General features: G+C 40.1%; 2 protein-coding genes across 5 annotated transcripts in view; one reads left to right on the top strand and one right to left on the bottom strand.

The window, feature by feature from the left end:
- The window catches only part of UBASH3A (ubiquitin associated and SH3 domain containing A), a 44,274-nt gene extending 17,426 nt beyond the window's left edge, over positions 1-26,848 (bottom strand). The window contains exons 1-7 of one of the 4 annotated variants that reach the window (XM_043506956.1): positions 26,696-26,848; positions 19,199-19,325; positions 15,462-15,515; positions 13,126-13,312; positions 9,879-10,077; positions 7,242-7,411; positions 5,951-6,159 (exon numbers count right to left, since the gene is read on the bottom strand). In XM_043506956.1, the coding sequence (XP_043362891.1) occupies positions 5,951-6,159; positions 7,242-7,411; positions 9,879-10,077; positions 13,126-13,312; positions 15,462-15,515; positions 19,199-19,311 (932 nt within the window). In that variant the 5' untranslated portion in view covers positions 19,312-19,325; positions 26,696-26,848. Of the gene's footprint in view, positions 1-5,950; positions 6,160-7,241; positions 7,412-9,878; positions 10,078-13,125; positions 13,313-15,348; positions 15,424-15,461; positions 15,516-19,198; positions 19,384-26,695 lie in introns of those variants that run through there. The other 3 variants (XM_043506957.1, XM_038387535.2, XM_043506963.1) reach the window with 3 other exon arrangements.
- Positions 21,796-27,009, top strand: part of TMPRSS3 (transmembrane serine protease 3) — a 31,695-nt gene continuing 26,481 nt past the window's right edge. The window contains exons 1-3 of the mRNA XM_038375332.2: positions 21,796-21,813; positions 22,981-23,125; positions 25,979-26,089. Coding sequence (XP_038231260.1) covers positions 21,796-21,813; positions 22,981-23,125; positions 25,979-26,089 — 274 coding nt within the window. The remainder of the gene's footprint in view (positions 21,814-22,980; positions 23,126-25,978; positions 26,090-27,009) is intronic.

The following is a 27,009-nucleotide window of genomic DNA, read 5'->3' on the forward strand; positions in this document are numbered from 1 at the left end:
GTGCTGCTGTGGCGCCATAGTTCAGATCCTTCCTACAGTGAGAGACGGGGTTTTTCCATTGCCGTAGGAACTCCACCTCCCTGAACAATGGTAGCTAGGCTAATGGATGCATTCTTCTGTCGACCTACTTTGCATGTCTGCCATGGGTTAGATTGTCATGGCTTTGGTGCTCGGGGTTGTCAATTTTTCCCACCCCTGAGCACCACAACTATGTCGACTTAACTATTAAATGTAGACCAGGTCCCAACCTCAACTTCCACATCTACATTTCAAATGATTCAAAAGGAGAGGAGGGAGGGCAGCCAAGCTGAAATTCTCCCTCCGCCCTCCCCACCCCCCCAAACAGTAAGCACTAGGATCTGTGTCCAATATGAAAGGGGCAGTCCCAACAGCCTTTTTCAGCTGTGAAAATGCTAAAGCTCACCCTGCTGTCCACTGAAATGGTTTTCTTGTTTTGCTATTTGCTGCTTGTCGGAAGCACTCAGCAAGCAAATGGGGATCAGTTCTTCTTTCAGATCCACAGGAGCTTTAGCAGCTAAGATTCCCCCTAAGATGCTGGGTCTCAAATATCTGGTCTTACCCAAGTCCTCTGGCTGGCTCAATTCTTCATCCCGGTATCTGCCTGCCACTGTGTTCTGTGATATTTAGATTTCCTTCTGGAGCCAAATTTTTCAACTCCTTAAGTCCTTGCTGCAATTCATTTCAGTTAGCAAGTTCCAAATTGGCCAAAGCCTGTTTGATCTCCACTATTTTGTGGAAAAACTTCTGGTGTATGGCAGTCAGACTGTTGGTCATCTCATCAAGCCATTTTACCATTCCAACCTAAGCGTGTTTCCCAATCTCTCCAGGCACTTTGTAGTTGCTCCTCCAACAAGGATCTTATCTGAACCCGCAAATTTTCTCTAAGCCCTTTCTTGGAAATCTCTTGTTTTAGGCCTTGTTTTAATTTCTAGTGGCCATTTCCGATTTCTGTAGGCATCTCCATTATTTGTTCCATCTTGGTTCAACAGGAATACCATAATCTGTATCCTTGGAAACTGGATCCTACTATTACTGCGCATTTTTTGACCCATGTGGCTAGTCAAAATTCAGAGCCCTGGCCATATTCCAGCTCAAAGTAGAATTGATGGAGCCTAGTATTTTCTTTGATGCAGTCTTGTTTATGTACAAGGAATGTACAAAGTCCTGCTTCTCTGAACACAGGAGAAACCAAGAACAAAAGGAGCTGTTTCTTAGTTTATATCCCCAAGCCTCTTTTAGCCAACAGACCCCAAAGCTCTCTTTGTCTGGGTCACACTGTACTCACTAGCTACTACTTGGCTTTCTTGCTTTTTGCCTCTGCCTCTCTTTTTGTTCTGTTTGTTTTCCCTCCCCTCATATGCACAACACAAACAATACTAAGCAAACCCCCTCTGCCCTCTCACTCCAAGCTCCTGGGAAGGTTCACAACCCCCATTTATCTTAGACCTGGTCTACACTTAAAAATTAGATCAACTTAGTTATGTCACTCATGACTGAAACATTTTGTGCCTGGAGGACCACAGTAAGTTTGAACTAGCCCCCCAACCCTGGTGTAGACATTGCTAAGTCAATGGGAGAATTCTTCCACTGACCTAGATATCACTTCTTAGAGAGGTGGATTAACTACATCAATGGAAAAACCTCTCCTGTTAATGTAGGAAGCAGCTACATTATGGTGCTACAGCGACACAGCTGCAGTGTTGTATCTGTGTCACTGTAGCTGATGTAATGTAGACATGGCCTGTGTTGGGAGGCTTCTCATTAACTCAGCCTGACAGTTACATTCAAAGAAGGAGACATTCACACCCAGTCTCAAAGAGATTTCTGAATGATGTAGTCACCAGTACCTCTCAGCATAACAATAACAACACTATCATACCATATGCATTCAATGAAGGTTAAGGTAGTAGCTTCCATATGTCCACTTCTGTAATCTTGTGAACTGGTACAGGCATGTGGTGGGTGGGAAGGCAGCACATTCTGCACCCCCTGAAGTCAATGAGAACACTTCCACTGACTTCAGTACTGGATCAGGCTCTATATAGTTCTAAGGCTCACCCCAATATTTAGCCTAACATTGCAATTTTGCCCCATGGAAGGGATGCGATAATAATGTGCCAATCAAGGAGACTTCAGAAGATGCACTTTTACGCTTTTCTAATACTTGAAATCCCCAAAACATGTATATTTAAAAAAATCTGCTCCCTTGAATAAATAGGCCAATAGACTATGCAATGATGTGATGATCTGGGACGTATGTATATATTTTTAGCTGCAGTCTCAGTACAAGGAATGAATATTGAAAAAATCTGATTCACAAATTAGAGTAAAGCCAGATCTCTACCAAACCTTCCAGTTAGCTAGTTTGTGATTCAGGCAACCACATGAGCAATGGGTTAAGCCAAACCACACTCTGGGGCCTTCAGTGCACTATAGCAGTGTCCACACAGGACAATACTGGATAGCAAGCTAGTGCACTGCAGATTCACACCTGGGCTTGCCGCACTGTAACTTGCCATGTAGACAAGCCCTAAGCTGCATACCTCAGGAATAACTGCAGGAGGATTGTGCTTCCTGAAGAGACACCCATCTAATACAAAAATTTCCTCCTACTTCCTCCTGGTGGATAATAATTTACTGCTGGTCTACACCAGCGCCAAATTACTACAGCTCATATTTCCCCCCCCCCCCCCATGCTGGCTCAGCCACTTGGCCATTGAGTGAAGGGTGGTGGAGCTAAGGCTTCATCCCATCCCCACCCACCCACCAGTTGGTGGGACAAGTAGGTGAGTAGACCTGCTTTTCCTACATAGTCAGATCTAAGGAGGGACATAAGTGAGTCCTTAGTCCATGGGTATGCTTCCTGTGCCAAATTATTTTATAAACTTACGAAAGCATGCTGTTTCTGACCTATGAACTGTCCCATATAATGTTAAACAAATATTAATTCATGGCAAGGAGATTGTGTAAACCCTGTTAAATGTGTCAGACAGGAAATGATACACAGTTAACTCCCTCCCTTCAAGGATACAACAAGGACTATTTTTCAGCTTTTTGTGTAGAAGCTAAGCTCTTATCTATAAATACCATCTGCAGAGCTTGCAACTGCAGAGCAAAATGCAGCACAGAGACAGATGCCTTTGAAATGAGGTAAAATCATCAAGATCAAGGTGGCATCTATGTGGGGAAGCAGCCTCCACATTTCCTCATTTCTAATTATCACTGTAACCTCTAACAATGAAAAACAAGAGGAAAGAAGATGCAATAAGCAGAACATAGGCTAAGGGGCCGATCTGTATTGCAGACTATTTTCTTCTAAAATTCATTAAGATTTTTAAGTTACACAGGGACCAAAAAGCATCTGCAGCCACAATCCTTTTATTTTAATGTTTCTAAGCCCTCTAAAAACAAGTCATGCCAAATTTGGTATGAAAAGTGTTCCTGGGTTAAGTCTTTGAATGCCAAATTTCAACGTAGAGTGACTATAGCTGAGTAACAATCACTTATGTATAAGACACAAATTGGTCTCTGCACTCATGAAAGAGACTCTTGAATTGATAGGACAGACACTCCACTTCTGTGACACAGGCACAGGGGAACAAACTGGTGAGTAAATGCAACAGGGAGCATGGATGTGGGAGACATTACAGTTCAAGTGCATATTTGTCCCCTGTCCTGAAGTCCATGGAAGCCCTCATGCAAAATCTCAGCATGCTAGAGACCCTGCAGTTTGAGGGGTCATACCAGGGCGGCTGGAGGGCACAGCTCTAGAGAGCATTCTTCAGGGTGTGTTCCCCCTCTAACCTAAGATTTGCTAGCAGAAATTCTTGAAAGATGATCCTTGTCTATATTTTAATAGCTCCAAAAGATGTGTTCACATGAGAACTTAAGCTATAGAATCTCCAACATTTTTCTATGCATGGTCTCTATGGATTTCTCCATCTTATAATATGCTGAATGAAGACAGCATGAAAGATTTTGTTTTCAACTAGCATTCAGTCCATGTCACAAAAACTGATTCTAAAGATATCCTGCCAGACCTTCCTGTACAACAGCATTTTGCATTTCATATAAATATAAGTTTATTTGAAACTGATAATTTAAAGTCATTCATGCAGATTCAGTGAAACTATTAGGTACCTAAATTATTATTATTATGGAGATGTAGTAGTGCCACCACGGTTAAGGTTGGGTTCTTTTTTTCACTTAAAGCAGGGATTCAGCCTCTTTGTTTTATATGAAGAATAGTATACCTTCCCCACATTTCCAGCACATAATCTGTTCAGTGATATAAAGTTTTCTATAAATTTTAAAAATATTAATTAGTTTGAGTTATACTTAATTAAATATCAGCCATTTAAGAAAGTTTAGATTTTGTGTCTCAATTTTTCAGATATCTTTTGCCAAACTGATTATTGACTTTTGGCACTTGAACATTGGCCCACTTGTACATTATAACAGCATCGAAGAGAGTGGCTACTTGTAAAGTTTATTATTTATTTTTAATGTAATGAAAATATTCATCATAATGTTTTTTCTCCATCATGTAAGTTGACAAATATTTTTTTACTTCAAAGGAATTCCCTTGAATCTCAGTTTTCATTTTTTTTAAAATATGTTTTCATTTACTATGCTTGTTAATAAAATCTTAACCCTCCCCTCCACACACACAAAAGAGTGCTTTAGTCACTGACTAGCAACATTACATATTTTATTCACCATCTAGCAGTGGCTCCCCTTTCATGAAAAACAGGGTCTCTTTGAAAGTGTCCCGGAGCCACTACAATGTTGGAGATTCTTTCTAACATTAAAGAAACCAGGGAAATTCAGACACAAGAACACTATGGTGTGTATCAGCTAAGGCTTTGTGTGTACGTATTTTCACTAAACTGTGTAGAAGCGATACTGGGATATGTGTGTGTATGTTGAGTCTAATGTGTTTGTGTGTTGTGGAGAGTTTAGGAAAGGGGGAACTGGAAGACTGACATCCTTACTGTGGCAGAGATAATGCTGTGGTGCAATATCTGTGATGCACGATAGTTATTCTAGAAATGAGGAGTCTCTGCTTGGGTGGAAGAACTGAAGGTACATACTGTTGGACGCCTTAAATTTTCATTTCCTTCCTTATGAGGTCTCGTGTCATCTATATTTAACTGATGTACAATGTACAGTTATTATGTATGAATTTCGATTGAGGTAGTAACCAAAATATCCTAGATGTTTTCCAAACACATAAGCCAACATAGTTCTTGCTCTGAAGAAAATTAAAGATCAAAAATGAAGATGAAATAGGGGGAAAGGAGGCATCCCACATAGAATGTGAAGATAGGCCTGGTCTCTAGTTCTGTTGGGTTGTTTGTCTTTGTTTTGTTAAGTTATGAAGGCAGAGCTGGGATACAGTGAATGGCATGAGAGAGAGAGAACTAAGAGAAAACGAAAGTAGAAAAAAGAAAGGAAGGAAAAGAGAGCTCCACAACTCAGCCATACGCTGTATAGGGTCAAAATTAAACTTCCGGCAGCTTGGCTTAATTACAAATAAACTAATGACAGAATGACATAAATTCCAACCTCAAACCTCCCCCCTCCTAAATTTCCTTCTTGAAGACTGTTGATGCTTACTGGCTTACGCTGTGTAATTGTGGATGCCACTTCACTATAAATGTGTACACTGCATGCTATGTTGTGTATCAGACCCTATGCCAGCTCTGCCCAGAGAACCACTCTCACCTCCTTATTTCCCAGGTAGTGTTAAGGCACCAACTTCCTGTAATGGGTCAGCAAGAATCAATCAGCTTCTTTGCAGGATTCTAATACCTTCCAAAAGGATGTGTGAAAAGACCTCAATCACTGCGTTTGGGAGCTAATATAGAACAGTACCTATAGCCATGCATGTACATCGCTGGAAATTACAGAGAGGAGCTTTACTAACCTGTGTTTAACCCAAGTATCTGACTCATTGGTTTTTTCTGTGTAATTTTCAGGAAGAAATCCTCTGCAGCCAGTCCGGTGCGAGGTACCAATCACCCAGCCATCACTAACTTCGGATTGTTGTGATCGGTCAATATATATCAAATCTCCAGTATTCAGCATTAGTTCATCAATGTTCTGAGGCTTGTATTGGAAGAGTGCTTGCAAGATCTGGTGGGTGATTAAAAAAGGAAACATCTTCAAATGCGTGCCAGGTCTCATTTCCAGAACATTAATGTTATCAGTGATGGAGCATTTCAGAGAACAACTGCTTAACTATGTACCATAAATTGTTTCTATTTTTTTTTTAATACTGTAGCTTATTCTTTAATGACATTTTTCGTTATCATAGAGAAAAAGAGTGTAGTGGACTCTTACACTATATATAAAAATAGACGTTTGTTGTTCAGAAAAATCTCATTTTCTGTAACAAGTGTAGAATAGTTTAAAAAAGACAGAAATATTTGTAGGTATGCTTTCCATAATTTATAATTATCTGGCATATGAAAAAAAATACTGTAAGTTTCATAGTGTTGCACTCTAGGCTATCTCTTGTCTTGTACTTAGATTGTAAGATCTGTGGGGCAGGGACTGTCTTTGTGTTTTGTTTGTACAGCGCCTAGCACAATATGGTCCTAGTCCTTGACTAGGGCTCTGAGGTGCTACCATAATTCAAATAATGATATGCTGTACTGATCTGGTTGAAAAATGGTGAAAATGTCATGAAAAAATTTAGAATTTTTAATGAAAAAACTTCATTGAAAAGTTGAAAAATGTTGACCAATTTTAATCAAGAATCCTTTGAGCAGAAAATCCTCAGGGATATAGTCATGCCCTACATTAGGGTATTCAGCCCTTACAGGTTTTTCCAAGGTAGGTACAGTCAACTAACTTATGTTTTTATTGTTATACAGTGATCTTGCCTGGAAGAATGCTGGTACTTTCAAATACTTCGTGCTTATTTTCTGTCTTCTTATTTTCACACTCCATAATAGTCTAAAATTAAGTTTTCCTGTTTGAGTTTGGAATTAGATCTGACTGGTCTGCATATCAACAGACACACAATGTCACATGGTTATCTTCCACTGATTTGAGAATACAATTTTTCAGCCAAAAGAAGCACCTTGCATTGTAATGTATACTGAAACTATGAGTTATGCACACTGTTTTGTTCATAAATAAAAAACAAATCTGCTCTAGGAAGGCTTTTAAATACGTGACTACAGAAGACTAAGTAATGTTGAACACTGTACCTGGTAATTTACAAAGCGCATATCTCTAGAATACAGAGCAGCTGTCCACAGACAGCTTTGTCCTGGGTTGATAGATTTGGCTAATTGTTCCAAAGTCTTTTGATGGTGAGGATAAAACTTATGAGCCAGGGTAAGGTGCAGCTGCTTTGTGCAGGGTTTCACGCGGCAATCTAGGAATAAAATAATAATCCTATAAGGTCACAAAATGAGGTGAAGTTTATCTAGGCTGTTTATTTAGCACCATGAAGCAGAATTTTATTCTATAGGCTTCTGCACAGTATATGAAACAATGTAGTAATCAAAGGCAATCTTTCAGACTATTACACTATTTCCAAGTGAACATTCTTAATCTGGTGATGTGCACAGTTCACCCTTGCTCTAAAAAATATTTCATTCTTTCTGGTTCACCAATGAATATTCCCTTATTTTCTTCGACAAAATATTACTTCTCAGAAATAAAAATACCATCAACCAAATCCTGCTAAGCCATCAGCTGGTGCACAGTCCACTTGGGCTCTGCAGTTGCATATAACTCCATGGACCCTGAGAAAGGTTCTCTCTCTCTCTCTCTGATGCAGCTGCATAGTGTCTACCCTCCATGGTCTCATGACCCCACCCCAAACTCCTTTGCACACTTGACTCCTCTCCTTTCCCTGCAACTATCCTGACAGCCAAACATAGAAATCAGAGTGCTGGAAGATGACATACGGGCAAAGGGGCTGGACCTAGGGATGCAGGGGGGGCTGCTGCACCCCTTGGCTTGAAGTGGTTTCCATCATATACAGGGTTTACAGTATGGTTCAATGGCTCTTAGCACCCCCATTATACAAATTGTTCTGGCACCCCTGCATATAGGGAGGCAGTGCCTCCCAATTAGGGTAGCGAGCTGACTGTGAGGAGGAGGTGGCATTACAGCTTGGAGAGAATGAATGGGACACATGGTCAAGAAGAGGTTGCTTAGATAATGGCTTTGAAACAGCCCTCCCCCTCCCCCCCCCCCGCTTAGCCCACCTTTCTCTCTTCCATGAGGAGATAGCTGGAACCCTTAACCCCAAAACTATCTCTTTCCCTTCCTCATAGAGGAGCAGTACTGGGGGACTGGAGCCCTAGGCCTGCAGTAACCTCTGTTATCCCTGGGGCAGGAGAAAGGAGGTCAGGATCTATGGAATTTGCTTGGTGGGAAATCCATGGCTCCTATCTGCAGAACACTTGTATGCTGATGTGATGAGTGCTAAGGAAAACTCAAAGAAAGACAAATATACAGATCAATTCCCCCCTTGACCTCTTTTGTATCAAGCCTTATTGCACCTATTACTGTCTATATATTATAAGGCTATTTATAATACTCATCACTGTAATATCCAAGTACATACCAGAGCTGTATTGCAAAATCCTTATTGGACTTCATAGAGTCTTCAGTTCTTCTCCCTTCCCCAGCATAAGAAACATTGCTTTGAATATATCCCTACCTTTCCCTCCTCTTCTTCTTATTGCAGTGTAAGATGGATCCAGCATTTGGCCTTTTGTCTTTTGAATTACACTTACAGATGCTTAACATTAGACTTTGGCCTTCTTAGCAATATTTATTGATTTGATCTGTGACATCAATGTAGTAAACTTCTATTTCAGTATTTCATGTCTCACATATGCAATTTTCAAGGATCACTGCGAAGCACAGGTCCCTGAAGGGAAATCTGTAACTCAGTAACAAACCATGAGAGCTGACTAGTCTATGGGGGCATTGCAGGAATTCCAGACATTTACAGATCTGTTTGGATGCCTATCTTTCTTCCTGCCTCCCTTTCGTCACAGCATGACCTTAGTAACCTGAACATCACCAAAAGCCAAAGGGGCCCATCACCTTCCCACACTGCCATAACTAAAGTATAGAGCTAGAGGATGTGACATGATAAGGATTTGGTTGATGTATTCCTTCCGGACTCATTTGTTTTCTCTTGGATTTCCTCATCCATGATCATAAAACTCACCATTATCCTAAATTGTGTGCCAGGCTTGAAGTTTAAGGGTCGTGAAGTTTTATACTGTCTGTCCCTTTCCATTTTGGAGGCTCAGAACATTAATACTTCACATTATGCTTCCAATTTATGCATTAATTTATTTTTACAAAAAACCCATGACACCTACTAAGGTAACCCCTTGACCTGAAACTGCTGTTTAGCAATGCAACACTGAACAGACATCAAGCTTGCCTCAGAAACCATGGAGATGACCACAGTTAAGTGCCTAAATAGAGAGAGATACACAGTATATATATTTTATAGATAAATCTACCCAGTAATTGCCTACAGAATGTTACAAAGTGAAGTCTTTGCTTAGATTTCTCAAAGATAATAAGAACACCATGAAGTATTTCTATTAACTACCATTTTATGTGTCTGGCTTTTGGGAAAAAGAGATATCTTAGGCTGATACATTATGTCTGCTGTGTAAAATAAATGAGAAAGCAGGGCCCCCAACTCTTCTCATCCCCTGCCCCTCACTTTCCCCGAGCATGATTTTTTCAAAACTTTGGGGCAGGATGGTTGCATGAAGCAGATACCAGAATCTGATCTGAGCCCCATCAGAAATTCAGGAGATACTTAAATTGCTACAATTTCCAATTGACATTGATGGTACCTGCCAAGACTGAAGCCTCAGTAGCAAAAGCCACAGCAAACTCTTTGATGACATTTGCATGGGCATCATTAATGAAGAAACCAAGGTAGCTGACAGACGAATGTAGTGATAGAGAAATGGCAGGTGGGAACAAATTTATAAACCTGTCACCAACTTTCTTTAGGGCTTCATGCAAGAATTCCACTTTCCGATCTTCACACTAAAAGAAAACATATGGGGAGCATGCATTACAAACCATCAGCGGCACCCACTGCCTCCTAAACAATTCCTACTGGTCAGTATCCAAACCATAAAACCACTACCATAGTTCGGTATTAGCTGGCACTCCGGCTGGCAGTCACAGCAGAAAGAACCAAGTACTGAATATTCACAGAGATTACATTACTTTCTTATCCCCTGAAATATTCTGCCTAGGACAGAGTTGAGATACATTGTATGGAAGCTTGAAAGTGCTGCTGCCTATACGTGCTTTCTGTGGTTAATTCAGACTTTGACATCTGGCACCTTTCAAGAACACTATGTGCATTACAAATTAATAAAATGCTTATTTCCCTATAAATGTTATTAATGGCCAACTAGTACCACGGTGTTTGACATTTTGCTGTGAAACTTGTTCTCTTTATTTTGTAGTCTCAGCAGCATTATACAGTATCAAAGTATAATGAATATAATTTCTTTGTCCAGCTGCTCCAGCGCTGCACTTTCCGTATTGCTTCAATAGAGCGTTGACTAAGCTAATGGCGAAGTGCTGCAAGGATGCTAATATGCAACTTTGCCGGCAATGAAAGGTCTCTAAAACTTTTACAGATCAATATCGTTTTAGTGATACCCATGTCATTCTTCCACTGAAGTGTACACATTGATCCTTTGGGGGGATGCTGTTTAAGACTCATGCTGTAGAGAGGTTTCAGAGTAGCAGTCGTGTTAGTCTGTATCCGCAAAACGAAAAGGAGGACTTGTGGCACCTTAGAAACTAACAAATTTATTGGAGCATAAGCTTTCGTGAGCTACAGCTCACCTCATTGGATGCATTCAGTGGAAAATACAGTGGTGAGATTTATACACACAGAGAACATGAAACAATAGGTGTTACCATACACACTGTAATGAGAGTAACCATTAAATTAGGCTTGAATAAAGACTGGGAGTGGATGTGTCATTACACAAAATAAATCTATTTCACCATGTTTATTTCTGCCCCCCTTCCCCCTCCTCACTGTTCCTCACATGTTCTTGTCAACTGCTGGAAATGCCCACCTTGATTATCATTACAAAAGGTTTTTTTCTCTCCTGCTGGTAATAGCTCACCTTACCTGATCACTCTCGTTACAGTGTGTATGGTTAACACCCATTGTTTCATGTTCTCTGTGTATATAAAATCTCCCCACTGTATTTTCCACTGCATGCATCCGATGAAGTGAGCTGTAGCTCATGAAAGCTTATGCTCAAATAAATTTGTTAGTCTCTAAGTCACAAGTACCCCTTTTTATTCTGTAGAGAGTATCTCGATAATCATAGGGCGTATTATTTAGATTATATTATCTTTAGATTCATAAAACATCCCGATCACAGGTCAAATTTTCAAAAGTGCCTAAGTTATTTCGGAGGCTAAGTTCCATTTTCAGAACTGACTTAGGTACTTAGGAACTTAAGTCTCACTGATTTTCAGTTAGGCTTTGTCTACACTGGAACTTTGTCGGCAAAACTTTTGTCATTCAGGGGTGTTAAAAAAAACAACATGTTAGGTTAAAAGGCATGAACAACAAAAGTTTTACTGACAAAAAGTGCCAATGTGAACAGTGCTTAGTCGGCAGGAGCGCTCTCCTGCCGACTAAGCTGCTGCTGCTTGTTGGGAACAGAATTTTTTTGTGGGCAGGAGAGCTCTCTCCTGCCGACAAACAGCAGCTACACTGCGCACCTGTTAGTGGCTTGGTTGTGTCACTAAAAGCTATGTAGTGTAGACATAGCCTTAGACTTAGGCTACTAACTGCCAAAGGACAAGCTACATCATAGATAATGTTGACATTGTAGACAACTAGTGTAGACACACTGAATTATATTGAAGCAGAAAACAGTTGACTGTGTGTATGTAATTACTGTGACTATCTAATATGCAGCAGTTAGTGCATAAAAAACTCAGTGCAAAATTACCCTCCTGGGTAGTTTAGGCTTTACAAAGATATTTTGGTACCAAAAGCATCTAGGTGAATTTCCTGCTTAGGAGCTCCTGAAAATCCCCCTAGGTAGCTATCTGCATCTTTAGGCCCCTAAATCTGTAAATCTGTCTCTAAAGTACTTTTGAAAAAAGGATTTAGGTTCTTAAGTCACTTACACACTTTTGAAGATTTTATTCCATGGCAATACTAAGGTATAGAATGTGAGCTGCGATGGGCAGGAGAGCAAATGAAGCGCCAGCCAAAGAAAAGGAAGAAAAAGCAAAGAGAACCAACTTTTTTTCTATAGCTATTTTTAGTATGTGAAACTCTCTCTACAGTGAACTGAGAGCAACTACTGCTCTTCCAGTCAGCATCCAAAAGCACTGAGAAATGAATGCACAGAGGATGTTAAGTAGATAATATGTCTGAGGGTTTGCTTTTCTGTGCACACTGCATATGCAACTGCTTGCCTAATTTGCATGCTCAGAAGGCAAAAAGAGATACTATTGACCACTTGCACATGCAAATACATGATTTGCAAATACAGCCATGTACAAATTAGGTGTGCAGTTGCACTGACATATTCATACATAGAGTTTAAATGATCAGACCTCAAAAAAACCTAAATCCAGCCACTCTGCTCTCATGAGACTTGAAAATCTCCCTCTAATCCCTACTTCCAGTCCATAACATTTGTTGGCCTGATCATTCCTCAATATCCACCATCTGAATATTTTTATTGATATTTGTAAATGTAGACAGGAATAAATGCAATTACCTTAGCCTGTGTCCCAGCATACTTTGTGATGGGATACTGTTGCTGGGTTTTCAAAATATGACATTTATTTGAAAACACTGACCTTTGCATATTGAATCCCTCATCCATATAATTTTTACACACTATCGTTTGTGCTCCTACTTGCATATAGAAAACAATCACACCTGAGTTTCTACAATTATGCGAGGAATTATTAGTGCAAAATAATTGTAAGAGCAAGTGAAAATACATGCTCAAGAGAGCCCAGATTTCAATCTTAATTTTACATTAGCATGTTTTTTGTGCTCAATGGAATTGTTAAAGGCTTTCTTACCGTAAAGAAATCACAAAGAGTTATGTGTGGGAAAATCTCATGGGCTTTGTTTCTTGCACACTGGTTCTTGCTCTCTTTCCAAAATTCCTGCAGTTTGTCATGCAAGGGTCCAGTTGGGCACAAATAGAGCGCGTATTCCTGAGGGATTGGATCATCCAAAGATGGATCATTACAATGAGAGTGCAACCTGAAATTGAGAGTGCATCGCACAGGGTAAGTTAAGGCACAATTGTGTACACATTCCTCCATTGCTCTGGTGAAGACATCCACAATAAAAGCAGAGAAAGAAAAACAATCAGTTGTTACATGAGCAGAAACTCATAATGAAATAAGAACAGATTAAACCTAGAGCTGGTCAAAAAATTTCCCTTTATGATATTTATTGATAGGATGAGGTCTTTTGGTTTTTAAATGAAAATTTTCATTTTTTTTAAATTTGAAAATGAAAACATAATTTTCAGTAATTGAAAACAGAAAATTTGTGGTATTGTTTGTTTGATTTTCTTCCCCATTTTCTATTTTGCCATTGGAAAAGGGAGGAAAAGGGGTGGGGGGGGAGCAAACCACCAAAAAATGAAAAAAAAAATTGGGAGGTCATTTTGAAAAAATAGGTTTAAAAAAAATCCTTCAAAAAACAATTGGCATTATTATCCACCTCTAGTTAAAACAACAACAAAACAAAACACCCCCACCAAAAAAAACCCCAAAAAACATCCCCCAAAAAAACCCGCATCGACTGAAATTAATAAATCATACTCTAATCTGTAATAACAGTCATTTTGCTTTGGGAATTGCAGCATGATCCGCTTCTGATTTTTTTCAGTTTACAGCATGAAATAATTTCTGATGGAGCTTGTTTTGTAGCCTATGTTGAACTGGACATGTGTTGGGATGAACATGTAATCCACCACTTGATCACCACTCTGGGTGGCAGAAGTATATGCCACATATCAGCATGGTTTGCAACACATGGACTCAGATCCAAAAAATTCAGAACCTCCTTCTTTTGTAGTATAAACTCTAAGTAAAAGTCATAACTTGTGTCATCTCAGCCTTGCTGGAAACACAACAAAAAGGAATATACAATAATGCATATTTCAACTGTGCAATGTTCTCATTCTAAGCCTTTGTATCTGGATGATTAACTGTATTTGCCTTACATTGCCCCACTTGGAGCAACGTCAGTTGCTTTGTAGGAGGCATTGCTGGTGCTGGATGCTCTTTTATCTCTCTTCTGTGTCTCACAAATATCAGCACAGAACGTGGGTTTGAGATTTGACTCAGGTCTGGTCTACATTTAAAAATTAGATTGACCTAACTACGTCACTCAAGGTTGTGAAAAATGTTATGGCCTGAATGCTGTAGCTGGGTCAAACTAATCCTTGTGTGGTCGACAGAAGGATTCGTCTGTCAATGTAACTGTTGCCTCTCAGAAAGGTGAAATAACTACATCGACGGAAAAACCCCTTTCCATTAACGTAAAAGCATCTACACTACTACTCTCCAGTGGCACAGCCGCAGCGTTCCAGCTGTGCTGCTGTAGGGGTATAGCGTAGACATACCCTTAGATTTGGGATTTAAATTGCAAAATAAATCAGCATCAGCAACATCTCCATACTCCATCACCAGTGTCTCAAGCTGGAGAAAAAAATTCAGATGACCCAAGAATAGCAATTGACATTATCCATGGTCATGCCTATCCTGGATTCTTATTTTTAAAATCGTAAACTCTTAGCCATTCAGCTTGATTTTATAGCCTTTTCCCACCTGGGGTTGTGTTCCCTCCAGTCAATGCCTTTTAACCTAACATGTTCCAAATTCATTTACAATTGTAATCTCTTTGATCTTGAACACCTCCTTTTCTACTTTTGCCTCATGGGCTGAGTATCTAAACTTTCCTCTCCGATCTATAGTCATCATCCAGTTCTGTGAGAGTTTTTTGTGCACGAGTGGAGGTGTGAGAAATTGGACACATTTATTACATAATGATTTCTCACAATCCTCCCTTCTTTGATTATGTCAAAATTAGGTGATCGTGACAGTATCCGTCCCCCACACCCACATGTTCCATAAAATAGAACCATCATCTAGGAAGCAGTAACTCTGCTCTTACTTTACTTTGCACTTTGTGCAAATAATTTTATGCCTATAAGAAACAAGATCGAATAAAACTATTCCCATAAAGCAAAATAAAGATGAGCTCAGATTTAATTTCATTTTTACCATGAAGTCTGCTAAATCCAATTCCAGTGGGGAAACAGCCCATAAGCAACTACATTTCATTCAGTTTCATGTGAAAGTACTCCTGGGGGAACTGTAAATTATTTCATTCTTACCACTTTGAAGCCTCTTCTGCTGTCTTGTGTCCAGTAGCAGCCAAAGATTTTTGCCTAAGGAAGATAAAGTGGATTTACCATGAAAAAAGAATAGATGCAGTAAGACATCAAATTCTCCTTTGAGTTCTGGAGACTTTTCCTTAATACACTGTATAAGCAGGATTTGTACTGTATATGGGCCCACATTATTATCAGAGATGGAGTCAAACAAAATCTCAGCTCCAAACACTGTATTTGGACAGAACCAAAACCTTAGATCCAAACACTCTTATACTTGGGATCTGGAAAACTGGATCCAAATTTTCCCAAAGGAATCAGTGATTGGTTTCTGCCCATTAGAGAGACAGATTTGAGCCACAAGTTCAGGGATTTTGGTTCAGGTCTGGCATTTTGGTTCAGGTCTATCTCTAATATATAATTACTGTTCTATGGAACCAAATTATACCCAAATTCAGTTTCTTTTTCTATCAGGGCAGTATGTTCCTGCACATACACATCTTTGAGACAGTCGAGTTTCTTGGGGTGGCGGAGGTGGGGAGAAGTCCAGCAGAGGAAGTGGACATTTCAACCTGGCCACAATTCTAAAACTCACTATGACTCATGTGTTTCTTTTGCTACACCCAAGAGACAATATTTGCTACACTTGAAACAAGATTTTCTGCCTGTTGGGGTTTTGAAGACAAATTTGTAACATTTAATTCCCTTCTGTTCAAGTTCTTATACTGCATCCAGCCCTGAAGTATCTGTGCACTTTCCAGCACCACATTAAACAGTGCGGCTGATCTCATGTACTTTTTTCTGTCTTCTTCGCCCCAGAGAGAAAATTGTATGTGGATTAGTAAATAAAGAATTAAATGTGTTACTTATGTATGATGTGCTGTGTCCTTTTATTACTGTACGCTCAACATGGCCAAAATACAACTCTTAATCTTTCCCCCAAGCCTTCCCCGCTACTTTCTTTCTTTAGCACTGTGGACACCACCACAATCCTTCCTGTCACTCAGGCCAATAAACTGGGTGTCAACTTTGAATGACTCAGACCTCTCTTTAGGACCTTATGTCCTAACTATGTGCAAATCTTGCTGATTCTTTCTGCACAACATCTCTAAGGTATGACCTTTCTCATCTGTCCTCACCGCCAACACTCTCGTGCAGGCTCTCATCATCTCGTGTCTTGATTACTGCAACATCCTTCTCTCTGGCCTTGACAAATGCAATCCACTCATATCCATTCAGAATGCTGCTGTGAAGATCATTGGTTGCTTTAAACATGTCACCCCTCTCTTTGCCTCCCTTCACTGGCTCCCCTTTCTCCATAGCATCACGCATAAGCAACTTGTTTTCACTTCCAAGGCCCTTCACCAGCGATCCCTACCCTACCTATCATCTCCCATACACTATCAAGAGATCAGCTCCTGCCTTCTCTTTGCCAATGCCATCTTCCATCAGTTTTCAAATGAGCTTTTGTTCTTTCTCCCATGCAACCCCCAACTCTTGGGAATGCTCCCGGTCAACATCTACAAAGCCAATCATTGTTCTTCTTCATTTTCCTCCTTAAAACTATCCTTTGCCATTAGGCTTATAACAAACTTGACAAATGGCTAGGCAGCTGGGGTGTTGAGACCTTTGCCTATCATACCAATCAGCATTGTCTCATTGTTTCCTTGTGACGGTCTGTATCTACCTGTTGTCTCAGCTCATATTAGGACTTTAAGTTTATTGAGGCAGCAACTAGGGTTTTTTTGTGTTTCTATAGCACCTTGCCCAGTGGCATCCTGGCCGATGACTAGGGCTCCTATGCACTTCCACAAAGCAAATAGTAGACAATAAGGCAATTTAATGCAAAAATGGATCCTAGGTCTACAAAGATCATTCAAACAGAAAGGAGAAAAGAGTTCTTAAATATAGATATTTTAAAGTACTGTTATAGAAGAAGAATAAACTACCAGATCCCTGTCTGGAAATGCTAATAACAATTAGTACTCTGTAAGCCTGGGGGTTAACGTGCTGCTGAGATTCTGCCTGATTCCCATTTACACGAATGCTCCTTTAAACTGCTCCATGTAAAGGGGCCTTAGTGTAAAAGAGATTATGGCACTGCAGCTCTGAATCATGTAAGATCAGGCTATCTTACATATATATATTTTAAACTACTGTTTTAGAAGAAGAATAAACTATCAGATCCCTGTCTGGAAATGCTAATAACAATTAGTACTGGTTTGGGCCAGGCCAGGAATGCTGAATGGCTGAAATCAGGAACTGAAAACACATGCAAAAGGTTTAAAAATAATAACCAAAGTTTCTAGAAAGTTGTTCGGTTCAAATTTTAGGCAAAAATCCAGGCTACTTTTTAAATTTTATCCAAACTTGCTCAACACTTTGACTATTTATCTAACTGTTTCCTTTACACTAGAAAGCACAAATACATTCCATAGGTAGCACCACTGTGCTTTAAAGAAGATTTGAAGAATTTAGACTACAGAATCAAAAATTTTCAAAACTGGCCACTTGTTTTGGGTGTCTCAGTTTTGGGATGCCTGATGGGAGAGACCATGCCAGATTTTTAGAAGAGCCGTGTCCCCAAAATTTCAATTGACATATAATGGGAGCAATGGGAACTCAGTACCTCTGAAGTCAGGCCCAAGGTGTCTAAAGTTGGCACCTGAAAATAGAGGACTCTTTAGAAAATTAATTCAATACTTTTGATACTGACATAGTTGCTTCACTGGTTGGTTTTATTTTCAATAAGAAGCCAACATATATATATTAAAAACCAGATTATTGTAGTCAGTTTTAAATTCACATTGATGGATGCTTATTTCACTCTCTGTCTCTCACACATGCACACACACACACACACGTTAAGGAATTTGCAGGAAAGGGAGTAAATTTTTGAAGAATGAGATTTTCACATAGGAGAATTAAATTGCCCAACTGTCACTGAGTTGAGGACCTAGATTCCCCCATGTCTCTTTGAAAATTTCACATAAAATGTGCTTATCCCATCTGAAGATGTTTGGGGAAAAAGTGACCTTAATACTGCATTTTTCTTTAATGCAGAGTCAAATTCTGCCCACAGTTACACTGCTCACTCACAGGGGTTGCCAGTATAACTGAGAACAGCATTTGTATTTTTCATGGAGATACTATTTTCCCCTCTTCCCTTTGGCATGTAATTTTTTAACATGATCCTAAACTGAGAAAAATTCTTTATGAAATAAAAAGAGTAAAAATGACAGTTATATTGAATAGTTTTATATATTTATAAACAGGAAAACAATGTCTTGTGCAAAGTAAACCCAGTCTCTAATGTCCTACATATGGTAAGATGCCTTTGCTATGTCGTAGAACCCAGCATAGGCTAAAAGGTGCCTTTAAACTTAACTGCGTTACAGCAAAAGTGATGAATGAAAAATGTGATTTGTTTTTGGTAATACCGTGGGAGATAACTGAGCACGTCAAGTGTTTAATACGTTTTACAATCTCTCAACCCAACAGTGGATAATTTTTAGATTTAGATATAAAAAATTGATACACTGTAGGTTCTTTTAAGGATAAGATTAATATGCCACAAAATGCTATAAATTAAGCCCAAAGCAGAAGATCTTATCCACATACAGAAACATCCCTCTCAAACTGTTGCCTGTTTTCTCTGTTAAAAATGCAAGCTGTCTGTATTCAAATTTTTATGAGAAAATTCTTTTAATATATTGAGGTAACTTAAAAATTCTACTCACGCTGTATGTGCAGGAAATCCCATAGATAAGAGGGATTCCAGTAACGTACAGGTGCTTCTGTTTCTGCCTTTGTTCAAGACCTTCGAATATAGTTGTGTTTCAGCCACTGCCATCTCTTCCACTCCTCCTGTGAATGTATGTTCAGTACAGGCAGAAATTAGTAGAGAGAGAGAGACAGAGAGAGAGAGAGGGAGAGGCAGCTAAGATAAAAAAACCTCAAAACCCTTGTGATCTTTTTGACAAAAGCTGATATCCTGTTTTCATAGCATGTTAGTCTTTGCACTTTTACTTTAGGGTTGTTGAAAGGCAAAAAATATATGCAGTCTTTGTATGCCTGCCGTAGACTGTATCAAAACAAGACTATCCTAAAAGAAAAGGAGTACTTGTGGCACCTTAGAAACTAACAAATTTATTAGAGCATAAGCTTTCGTGAGCTACAGCTCACTTCATCGGATGCATTAGGCTTGAATAGAGACTATGCATCCGATGAAGTGAGCTGTAGCTCATGAAAGCTTATGCTCTAATAAATTTGTTAGTCTCTAAGGTGTCACAAGTACTCCTTTTCTTTTTGCGAATACAGACTAACACGGCTGCTTCTCTGAAACCTGTCATTATGCAAGACTATCCTAGTATATGTCCACAGTATAGCACAATGCATAGTAAGTGCAAATTTGCTAATAGCAGGGAACTGAATCTCTCACTTTCAGATCACCATTTTAAATGCACCCCCAGGCAGTAATGAGTCAATGAGCATGATCTGTCGCCATGCATTGGTTGTACAGCGGCACACATGAAATAAATTGGTGGTCTGAACCTGGTTCTTAATGGACAGATTTCCGCCTCACAGAACCAGCACCACAGCTGGGCCTCTTGTTGGCATCCCCATCAAAGAGGCTAAGAACTGAATGAGTATGGAGGCTGAAATATAATTTCTCCTTTAAAGGTGGCCCCTCCAGGTCAGCTTCAAAGCACGTAGGTTAGGCCTCCTGTGCTGCTATGTCCCTCCTGGCACAAGGGTGGGGTGGGGTGGGGTGGGGTTGGGGGGTGGTGCAGGGTGTATATCAGGGGCTGGGAGAGGAAAAGGGTTATCAAGGAACAGGAGAGGGCATGGTAAAGCAATCCTTTGCTATGCCTGATTCTCCACTGCTGTAAGGTTCCGGAGGGCCCTTATGTCAGTGATGTAAGTTGAAGATGCCTCCACACCTCATGCTGGAAACTTTAACTTATGCCAGGTCCTAGTGGCTGAGGATCAGGGAATTGTGACTAGCTCCCTAACAGCCTCCCCTCAGGCATAGTGGGGAATCAAACCCAGGTCTTCCGAGGCTGAGCTCAGGGCAGCTGAGGATCAAACCCATGATCTTGCTCAGTACCCTAGGAAAAAAAGAGAAATATTAGTCATTTCCATGCATAGACAAGCCAATTCTGCTTTCACTCCTGCCTCTAACTGAACCCAAACTGAACCTTTTTGAACAGTTTTCTTTCTTTTTTTCTCCTTTTTTTAAAATGCCTCTGCTTCCTAATTCCGGCAATGATCAGAAGCAGAACTGCCAAAAGAAGGTAATAAAAGCTGTTCTTGTCACAAAGCTGTCTTGACTAAGAGGAGGCAGTATCAGAAATATTGTACATCCTCCTTTTCTTGTAAGAGTTCAACTCCCATCTTGCAGAGCCAAGTCTGAATAAGATTCCTCTGAAACTTTTGAGATTCTCCCATCATTAGTAAATGCCACTAACCTAGTCTAAAATATTAGCACTCTCATTAGGGAAGCCACAGTCTCGCAGTAGCCCTGTCTTCACTTATACATACCAGCATGGCTTTTCAGCTCGCTTCACAACCTCCTGCCCCCCCCACCCCGTCATAAAATTTTTTTTAAAAAAAAGATGATCAAAACAAGATCATGACTATACTGTTATTCTGACCAGGATTTTTCATTTCAGCTGATCCATGAGCTTCTGAGTTTAGAGCAGGTGGAATTTTCCCATTGGTTCAAGTGCACAATTTTCAAAATTATGGAGGTGGAATTCTTTTCATAGTTAAAATGCAGATCTATCCTGGGAACTATCTTTTGGTTTGCTCTTTGCCTCATGCCTGGTGGGTGCATTTAGCAAAGAGCACACCAAATTCACAGAGAGTAATGCAACCAGATAAAGGGCCTACTTTGCCAAACTGACTAGCTTTGAGGGGCTCATTCACCAGAGTCCAGAATTCTGGCATATGCTTTTCTCCAGCCACTTTATTTAGGATAAATGGAACAAGCAAGCACACCTATGACTTAATCTTTGGAGAGTTTCCTCTCAGACAGGTTCATGAAAAGGTTTACAAATACCACAATATTACCTTACCTGATTACACTGATTACAAGGGTTGCTGAGTTTTTGCCTTCCTGGTATCCATAGCTATGTCATCCTAGGCTACCTGATATCTATGACCAGGCTGAATTACACAGACTACAGTAATAATGCCATTTGCTACAGTGGTTGAGCCGGCAGTTCTGGGTGGTTTGATGAAAATATTTCCTGAGCGGACTGGTTTAACAACAACTAGATTTCCCTCTGGCTTATTATTAAAATGAAAAAAGAACATATTTTGGTTTTTAACGATGATGTCTCAAGAAGAGGTGAGTAACACCCTACGCCAGAGTAAATAATGATTCTCCAACATTTTGTAACTGTATGTCACGTGTCTTAATGCTGTTTTATTTCCAGAGCAGCAACACATGTAGCAATGAAGGTATTCTTTATGTTCAGAAACCATTTGCAGTAGGATGCTCTTTCCTTATTTCTGCCCTAAAAACAGCAGTTTATATAATACCTCTTGAAATTTTTAGTTACCAAGAATGTCTATTATATCTGAGAGAATGAGAGAAAAGTTGTATTTTGATAGATAATGCTTGCTAGATGGTGAAAAGATATTCTACGTTCCCTAAAAGTTGGTGGCAAAGCTGAACTATATTTTGTCTAAGGCAAACATTTCCTGGGCCTGATATTCTGGATTTACAGCACACTAGTTCCTCTGACTTTAATGCATTTACTCATGATTTACACCAGTATGAGTGCAGAATCAGACCTACTATGTCATTGATTGTACAGAGCCTATACAATCAGATACCAAAGTTTTCTGTATCCTATACCTTCATGTTAATTTTAAAACGTAAGGTTTATTTACCCAAAATTACATTTTAGCATTTTAATTTCAGTTTGTGATCTGCATACAACATTCAAAGGTTCTTCAGCATAAGCTAAATGGGAAGTCCGACAGATCAGAGCAGGCTTTGCACAGTTCATAACTTATACTTTCCTTTACAGTATTTACAGTAGCAATTAAAAAGCACCCTGTGGAAAATGCCTTGACATTTAAAGAAGGAGCTTGTCCGAATTTCTTGATGTGGTGAATGAATTACTCTAAATAACTGTGGTTATAGGCAGACTTGAGCAACATTTTAGTTTCAGTAAATTGCTGGTTAACGCTTGCTAATTAGCGGTCCATTTGTGCAAGTTGCTGAGTACCCCAGCTCTCACTGAAGTCAATGGGAATTGCATGAGCTCCTTAGTAACACACAGGAGCTGTTCAGCATCCATTGCAGGATGAGGCTATTTTGAGGCAAAGAGAGTGCATGCCTGGAAGCTGTCCCTGGATTTGCTTTGTATCACTGTTCATTCCAAAAGTGTGCTCAAAGCAGGGCCCCTCAACAAAAAAAAATCATTTCCACTAGAAAGGCATTGGGGTGATATGAGGAGAATGAGTAGTTGGTTTTAAAAGTGATTTCTGTTCTTTGTTGGTCCAGGTACTGGAGACTAATCCCAATACTGGAAATCCTGAAATCACCTCTGTTACTGAAGACAAATTGCCAGTAGCTGAAGTTCATTTTTTCTACAAAAGATTTTTGAGCATACAACAAGCAAAAGTAGATCCCAGTGCAAATGGACTTGGTAGGGACTCTACATACCTTTGTCCCTTTGTAATGTGTACAGTCAGGGATAGTGAATGATTTTTTGTCATCATCCAAATGTATTGGTCAAGGTCCAGACTCCAGAGAAAAAGATAATAACAATGATAATAATAAGTAAATAAAAAGATTTCAGGGTCCTTTCAATGGCATCTGGCTGTTCAGATTTGGCCTGTGGTCTACCTATTGACTACCCTTGGTTTATGTAGTAATTTAGCCTTGCAAAACTATACTTACACAAACAGGGTACATTTTTTTTTATTAGTGAGAAAGTAGCACTTATTTTTTTCACTAACTTCATCAGGGTGAGAGTGGGTGAGGACACTTTTTGTCTGGGCGGATATGTTTCCATGACACTTTTGCAAGGCTGCATTATTTGTACAGTTTCATCCAAGTAGTAGATTATTTGTTTTTTACTTCAGATATGACACAATTTTGAGTGTTTGATATGAAGCCTTCCAAGTCTGGAAATCCATATCATTAGAAAAAGGCAATGCAGTAGAGTAGGTCATGGATAGCAGAATATGCATTTTGGTTACATTCTACGGGCCTGATCTTATTCCCATTGAAACCAGTGACAAAACACACATTAACTTTAGTAGGAGCAGAATCAGACCTAAGGTCACAGGTAAAGCAATATTAATTTATACAGACTATTTAACTAAGACAGGGCTTCAAAATATTCATTATGACACCTGAAACCAGATAACATTTCCTGATTTCACATTTTGCTTGTCTAAGAGATTCGCTCAATTTCTACTGAACAGGTTTGAGTGAAACTGGATGAAACTCAGCAGTTTTGTCTGAGCTTCAAGTTTTTGCAAATCCAAAATTCAAAGGTAAGTTTAGGGGTAGGGTGGGCACAGCTGCATGAATCAAAACTGAAGACCTCCTGTATATGTAAATGGCACATTTCCATTATTTACGCTTGCTTTGGCCTTTGTGTATGAAATCGGAATAATTCCCCCCCCCCCACAAAGCCATCCATATGTTCAGTGGAAACTGTTGCCTCTCTTGTTAATCCACTGCTATGGATTCCTGTTCTTTAATCCATTTCACAGGAATAGCTAGGACTCTATTCCTGCCTCTACGATTGATTGTCTGTGTGACTTTGACCAAGGCAATAAGGCTCAAATTTGCAAAAATCACCTCTAATTTTGGGTTCAGTTTTCTACATCTATATTTCTAACTCTATTGCTCCAATTAGCCTGGCTTCAAAAACCAAAAATCTAGAGCTTTATTCTTGCCCTAAACTTTTGCTTTCTTCTGCCATCTCCTTTATATGTGGGCCTATCATCTCTTCCAAAACACTGGAATTTTGTCCTTCTCTTGATTCTGTCCTGCCTCTGTTTCAATTTTTAGCATCTCTTATTCACTTCCAGTCTTTGCTCTGAATCTTTATTCTTCAGAGTTTAGGGAATGCAGTGTGCTGCAGCTAGACTTTCTTCCTCACTGTCATAAGTGGAGCCATACCACCTCCAACCTCTTCACTGGATTTCAGTTGTCCCAAATATAGCACACAATGTAGGATCCAGCCAGAGATGATGGTAGCAGTGAGTGTCAGAAGTACTAAGCTGATACAGGAGAGATTCAGAAGACATTTTTGGCAGAAGTTTTCATAAAAGTGACATTCAGAGCCATTAATTCTTTGAAGAGAATTGTATTTTTCCATTTGAGAGTTTTATAATCTATTCTAAAATTCTCAGTAGATCCTACACTTTATTCAGGTTTGATTATATAAACAAAACAATTCTGATTTTTTTTTCTCAGAGTCATCTAACTCTTTAGAGAGAGATGTATACTTTTTATCTTCCTGATCATGAAAACCAGAAGGTTTAGAAATCACGTTTTGAGTTCAGTGGGGCTTAGCCTAACCACTCACTAACGGCCTGATTCTAACCCAGTGGTGAGCAAACTGTGGCCTGGGGGCCACATCCCGCCCTCCTGACATTTTAATCCAGCCCTCAAGCTCCCACTGGGGAGCAGGGTCCAGGGCTTGCCCCACTCCGCACGGCTCCCAGAAGCAGCAGCATGTCCTCCCCTCCAGCTCCCATGTGTAGGGGCAGCCAGGGTGCTTCACACACTGCCCCTGCCCCAAGCGCCTGCAGACAGGGCAGCATGCAGAGTCGCCTGGCTGATCCTCCACTTAGGAGCTGGAGGGGGGACATGCTGCTGCTTCTGGGAGCTGCTTGAGGTAAGCGCCGCCCAGAGCCTGCATCCCTGCCCCCTCCCGTGCCCCAACCCCCTGCCCCAGCCCTGATCCCCCTCCCACTCTCCAAAACCTCAGTCCCAGCCCGAAGCACCCTCCTGCATCCCCAACCCTTCATCCCGAACCCCACACCAGAGCCCGCACCCCCAGCTGGAGCCCTCACCCTCCACCCCACACCGCAACTCCCTGCCCCAGCCTGAAGCCCCCCACCCCAAACTCCTCATTTCTGGCCCCACCCTAGAGCCTGCATTCCCAGCCAGAGCCTGCACTCCAACCCCCAATATCTTGAGCATTCATTGCCCGCCATACAATTTCCATACCCAGATGTGGCCCTCAGGCCAAAAAGTTTGCCCAGCCCTGTTCTAACCCATCAAAGGCAAAGGGAATCTTTCCTTTGCTTTCAATGGGCTATGGATCCGGTCCTAATGTGCAGACCACCCTTTGTAAGGTTCCAAGTGCTCTCAACTCCTTACACAAGTTAGTTGGCGCTTCAAAGGATCAGGCCATACCATAAAATTGAATGGAGCTGTTACTACTATTTTAAATTTAAAAAATGTTTTCACTGAAAATCCCAGTGTGAATATTTCATAGAAGCAGCTGTTTCTCACTTTTCTTTTTGGTTTCTAGGAGCTACCCAGCCATCTTCAAAGTGCCATGTTTTATTCTCCCTAAGATTTCTTCCGTTTATCCTTGTTTTATTACTTGTATTAATCCTAGCAGTTGCCATTGGCCTGGGTGGTGAGTACAATTAGTTATTTATTAGGTTCTCAATTAACCATTCAAGCACTTAATTTTTCATGAGTCTCTTACTGAGAATGGAATTAAACTGCCACCAAAATAGTTTACTGAAGTAAAAAATCCTTTTGGTGTGATGACTTGAAATTTTATTTACCTGTATGAACAAAATTGATCTGGCACACAAGAGAGACCATTGGCATAACCCTCACTCACACACTGGGAAACCTGTAACAGTAAGAAACTTTCAAGGCAAATACTGTAATTGAAGACATAACTGACTGAAAACACAGACGTCAGTGATTCAACAAAATGATCCCCATTCAAAAAACCCAAAACATTTAAGCAGTCTGTGTGCCTGAGGAATAAAGACTAGATGTGGCTTCAGACAATGCCATATTTGTTCTCTATGTTTCTCATATATACTAACAAAAGACTGACATCATTGTGTTTGAGTGCTCTAATGTCCTTTCCCCCAACCCAAAAAGATGGGATCAGGAAAAAGAATGACCTTAGTTGCAACAGAAAGGTAACACCTGCACAAGTGCAGACACAGAATTTGTTATTGGTAGAGCAAAACCTTCACACAAAGAAAATTCATAGACTTACAAGGCTGAGATACACATTGGAGGAAACAACTCAGCACTGCAGCTCTGAGGAGGTTCTCCTTTCCTTCTTTGCTGATCTGGAGTCAGTCATATATATCAGACCCAGAAACTCTCCTTAGAATGAAACATAAATTGGGGGTTACAGAAGTTGGAAAGGAGCCATAATTGACAACAATGCTGTTTCACTGTAGTTGCCATTACTAATGGATAAATTTAACAGCATTGTGTAGCAACCTCCAGATTGTAGTTCAGCAGTCCTAGAATTCAAGGGTTGTCTTTTCACAAACAACACAAAAGTGGGGCTATATAATCAAA

This window comes from Dermochelys coriacea, chromosome 1 (assembly GCF_009764565.3).
Source record: "Dermochelys coriacea isolate rDerCor1 chromosome 1, rDerCor1.pri.v4, whole genome shotgun sequence".
Lineage (NCBI taxonomy): Eukaryota > Metazoa > Chordata > Testudines > Dermochelyidae > Dermochelys > Dermochelys coriacea.